Source organism: Gregarina niphandrodes (genome assembly GCF_000223845.1).
Source record: "Gregarina niphandrodes unplaced genomic scaffold scaffold00102, whole genome shotgun sequence".
In the NCBI taxonomy this organism is placed as follows: domain Eukaryota; phylum Apicomplexa; class Conoidasida; order Eugregarinorida; family Gregarinidae; genus Gregarina; species Gregarina niphandrodes.
Genome location: NW_011645867.1, coordinates 8,770 through 10,494, shown reverse-complemented (window position 1 = coordinate 10,494; position 1,725 = coordinate 8,770). Strand labels below are relative to the sequence as shown.

General features: G+C 64.9%; 1 protein-coding gene across 1 annotated transcript; it reads left to right on the top strand.

Moving 5' to 3' along the window:
* Window positions 1–317: 317 nt before the first annotated feature.
* On the top strand, window positions 318–1,298 carry GNI_198950 (zinc knuckle protein; the record flags this gene model as incomplete). The annotated part of the gene is made up of 1 exon (XM_011135429.1): window positions 318–1,298. One exon carries the CDS (start codon window positions 318–320, stop codon window positions 1,296–1,298), a length of 981 nt encoding a protein of 326 aa, XP_011133731.1.
* Between the last annotated feature and the right edge of the window lie 427 nt (window positions 1,299–1,725).

Here is a 1,725-nt window from a genome sequence, read left to right as displayed (position 1 = left end):
AGATAACTGGGATGTTTTACCAAGAAGTGCAGCAGGCGGCAGGGGTCAGAGACGCCACTCCGCCCACGAACGAATCGCGAGGGTCGACCCAGGGGTATCAGCACAAACTGGCGACAGCTACTGGATGGATCGACCCCGCCATTGGGCACACCTACGTGCCACGATTCCCCCGACCGGTGGAGATGGCCACGGCGAAGCAGAGGGACGACTGGGTCAAGCAGATGACCAGTCGGGACTTGTCCCTCTACGCCGCCAGCAACGAGAGGGAATTCGAGGACTGAGTCGACACCATCGCACGCGAGGTGTCGCTGCGCACGATGAGCATGCACGAGCCCAGCCTCATCCACATCCTCGTGGCCCAGCTCCCACCCGAGCTGATGGACACGGTGGCCACCCTCTCCGACCAAGCGCGTTTGGACGCCGAGGCGTTCGTGTCGGAGATGGTGCGCGAGCTCTTCCCCTTCAGCGGCTACCTGGCGGAGCACCTATCCGCCATGCTCGATTTCGAGCAGGCCGACCTGCCCCACCTTCCCCATCGCATCAAGGCGCGGCTAAACCGGTTCGTCCGGCTGGCGGCGAGGTGGGAGCGGGCGTCCTACATCCCCACGTGGCTACTGCGGGACCGGGCCCTCGCGGCGAACTCCGAGGCGTACCGCTGCCGCTTCAGGGACGTAGCGCGCGACAGACCCCTGCTACGCGTCGTCACGGAGCTCCACGGGAGCAGCGGGCGCGTGGGGGCGCCGGTCTTCGCGGCAGCAGAGGACCTCCGTGTGGCCCAGGACGAGCCCGAAGAGGGCGAGGCCCCGCCGGGCCCCTGCTGTGGGGTCTGTGATGGTGCGCACTACGCGAAGGCCTGCCCATTCCGGGAGCACGCCTGCTTCAATTGCGGCCAGAAGGGTCACCTCCGCCGCAAGTGCAGGGTGCAGTTCCTGCCGGATGTCTACGGACACCCCGCCCACCGCGTCGAGACTGCCCGCAACGGATGGTTCCACGTCAGAGTAGGCGGGGACCGGACCAAGGGCGACCGCTTGGACACCGCTAAGCGGGTGGTGGACATGGAGCACGTGGCGTGGAAGCAGGCGCGGGAGCGCCAGGCGGCGCAACGGCAGGGCGGGAAGGGCGTCGGATTGGCGACCCTGGAGCCGGCGGCGCCCCCCGGAGGGACCGCCGACACGCGACTGGACCGCCTCGAGGAGCAGCTAGGCCAGCTCGTGGCGGCGCTGGCGGCAAATAACCCCCCGGAGCGGGGGGTGGGTTACGGCAGCCCGGACGATGCCGCAAACCCCCATTTTGGGTGAAGGCCCACGTAGGAGGAAAGTCGGCGGACTTCCTCTACGATACAGGGGCCGAAGTAAGTGTGCTCACGGAGCACGAAAGACGCCGGTTAGGCGTGGGCTTATCCGGGGAGAAGATAAGCACCAACACCATCTTGGGGACAGGCGAGTTGCCCAAGACCACACCAGTGGACGGGCAGGTCCGCGACACGGTAAGGCCGATTGGGTTATGAGCCCAACACTCTCCCACCGAGCTACAATCCTGGTATTCAGGTTACGCACTCAGCACCGCCACAATAATTACCCAGCAGCAATACACGGAGCGGCATCCGAACCCGCGCATGCAATGCGTAGTAGAATTTGAATCTACACCCTCGGACCACTCGGGCATCCGTGCGTAACCGTAGATACGACGGAATTTAACTTACCGACAATTAGTTGAGGTTGACCA